The sequence below is a fragment of the Alexandromys fortis genome, unplaced genomic scaffold (assembly GCF_014885135.2).
Source record: "Alexandromys fortis isolate MF-2015 unplaced genomic scaffold, M_Fortis_MF-2015_v1.1 scaffold_28, whole genome shotgun sequence".
Taxonomy (NCBI): Eukaryota; Metazoa; Chordata; class Mammalia; order Rodentia; family Cricetidae; genus Alexandromys; species Alexandromys fortis.
Genome location: NW_026067901.1, coordinates 7,170,133 through 7,172,402, shown reverse-complemented (window position 1 = coordinate 7,172,402; position 2,270 = coordinate 7,170,133). Strand labels below are relative to the sequence as shown.

General features: G+C 46.9%; 1 protein-coding gene across 1 annotated transcript in view; it reads right to left on the bottom strand.

Moving 5' to 3' along the window:
- Positions 1-2,270, bottom strand: part of Slc2a13 (solute carrier family 2 member 13) — a 303,202-nt gene that overhangs the window by 6,400 nt on the left and 294,532 nt on the right. Inside the window, 2 exon segments of the mRNA XM_050130973.1 lie at positions 997-1,149; positions 1,264-1,385. Of these exon segments, the coding sequence (XP_049986930.1) occupies positions 997-1,149; positions 1,264-1,385 (275 nt within the window).

Genomic DNA, 2,270 nt, shown 5'->3' with positions numbered 1-2,270 from the left:
CCACCACCACCTGGTTGCAGTTGTCTTTCTTATACAGGTGAACATGATGCTTGCTCTCCCATTCCCCTGGCAGGAGGCAGAGGAATCAAGGCCTGGCCAGGTTGGTCTTTCTGGTCTATGGCAAGGGTGGAGACAGACAGTAAACTTCTCCAGACCATGGGATGAGGTCAGGTGGGGTGGAATCAGAGGGGACCGGACAAGAGTACACATTTCACATATACCACATGGTCTTAAGGAGATGTGAGAACAATGACTTTACATTTTACCTTTAAACATTATGCCAACTTAGCAAATATCAACACAGCTTATAAAGTCATGTAGACAAGGCAGTTGTGTGTGTGTGTGTGTTAAAAACACAGTAAAAAAATTCTTTTGACTCTAGTAAGCATAGGTTTGAAGCAGCTTCACATCGGAGTTCTGTCATGCGCTGTTACCTACCAATGTTTTCCTTAAGCCACAGTCTCCATGCATTTTTGTTTGGAGGCTTTTGTCAAGTCCCTGTTTCTGGAAGTGGTAGGTGCTGGGCTCTAAGGTGTCCTGGTTGGCACAAACGTTTCAGTGGTACAGTGTCCCACATGGGTGAGCTACTTTCAGGTGTGCTCTAATGCTGCTGAGGTGTGGGGCTCCAGGCCTCCCAAAGGACATCTCATCAGTCCTGTCTTCAGGGTCTTAGCATCGTCTCTTTCCTTCCATATTAGACTGAGAGCTGTGCTGTAAGGACTTCCGTCCTGGCAGGGTTGGGAGGGGGGGAGTTCAGGGTTTGAATTGTGGGGGATAATGATAAGCTCTTGGAGACAAGATGCTTAGGAAAAGAGAACTCTTCTCTCAGAAACACTTCCCAGAATTCCTGGAGATGGTGAAAGCTGTACAGAGATATTTGCAAAGAGCCGAAATATAATGACACAGCCCCTCTCATAAATTATAGGGCACCTAAGGACAGAGTATCAAAAATAACAATAAGAGAACATTAAAAAAAAAAAAACAACACGCTCTTACCATAGTATGTAAGATACTCTGCAGTGTGTAAAAAGGTCAGTGAAACCAGGACGTTGAAAATCCAGTTTATTCCGGCTGAGCATGCATTTCCTGTACTTCTCGCCCAGAGAGGATAGATTTCAGAGTTCACCGTCCAGGGCATTGGTCCCATTCCTGGGAAGTAAAACATTAAAACTAGAGTAAAAATCCCCTGTGGAATGACAACTAGTAACCAGCCTCTTCTAAGAGGGGACAGGGCAGGGCAAGAGTAACAAAGCATCCACTTACCAGGTGCAAAGAAGATGAGATATAAGACCAGGCCCAGGAGCGCCGTCCAGGAGTATGGGGTGGGGCAGAAGCTGTAGGCCCAGTGCACGTCTTCTGTTTTGAACCTGGTTTCGTTGTCACACCTTACAAACAAGGACTAATTTAGTGGTACGGGATGTGGCTATAGAAATTAATGCGATTGTGTTGGAAGTATTTGGAAATTCCTCAGTGTCTTAAGTGGGGGAAAGAAAGGTAAAAATCTTTTTCTTAGAAACTGGAGATCTCCTGTCGTGACCATATGCAAATAAACACATTAAACTGAGAATGAGATGGATAGCGTGGATTAAATGCACACAGCGAGAGCTTAATACAATGTCAGAGTGTCCGGGCAATTCCTTTTGTACCCAGACTGCATGAACAAGACCTGACTTCTAACTTGAAGCTATATTAGACAGAGCCACCCAAGCGTGTCCTGTACCAGTACACTGTGGTGGAGAGGTTCTCTATGCAGTAATGAGCGACCAAGAGGGCAGGCTCCTTCAGGACCCTACTCCTGGTCATCCATCTCCAAAGCCTCCTGTGGCTAAAATTCAATGGTGCAAGCTTAGCATGCTCAGGGCATTTCTGTCCATGAGTTTTGGCTTTCACATACTCACTCCATGACTTTGACCTAAGCACACCCCTTCTAAATGTGTCTAATAGATTTTCATTTAAAATTGTGCCCTTAGGCCCTGTTGTATGCTAGGACCAGTGCTCAACAACAGTTTTAAGCTCCTACTTTAAGCTCCTACTCCAAGGCTACCCACCCAGAGCAGTGAGCCTCAAGGTCCCCAGCAAGAGAGCCCGGCACCCTCAGCCTGGGCTCCAGGGGCTCCTGTGTTCTCCTGGATCCTGCACTGCCTGCCCCGTCCTTCCTTCTGTCCCTGGATCACTGGGCTACCAGGCGGCCCTGTTTAGGTGCTGAGGAGTTCCATCTGGACGGGTGAGTGTGTGCTATCCAGGGGCAATAGTCCCGGAAGAGAGCACAA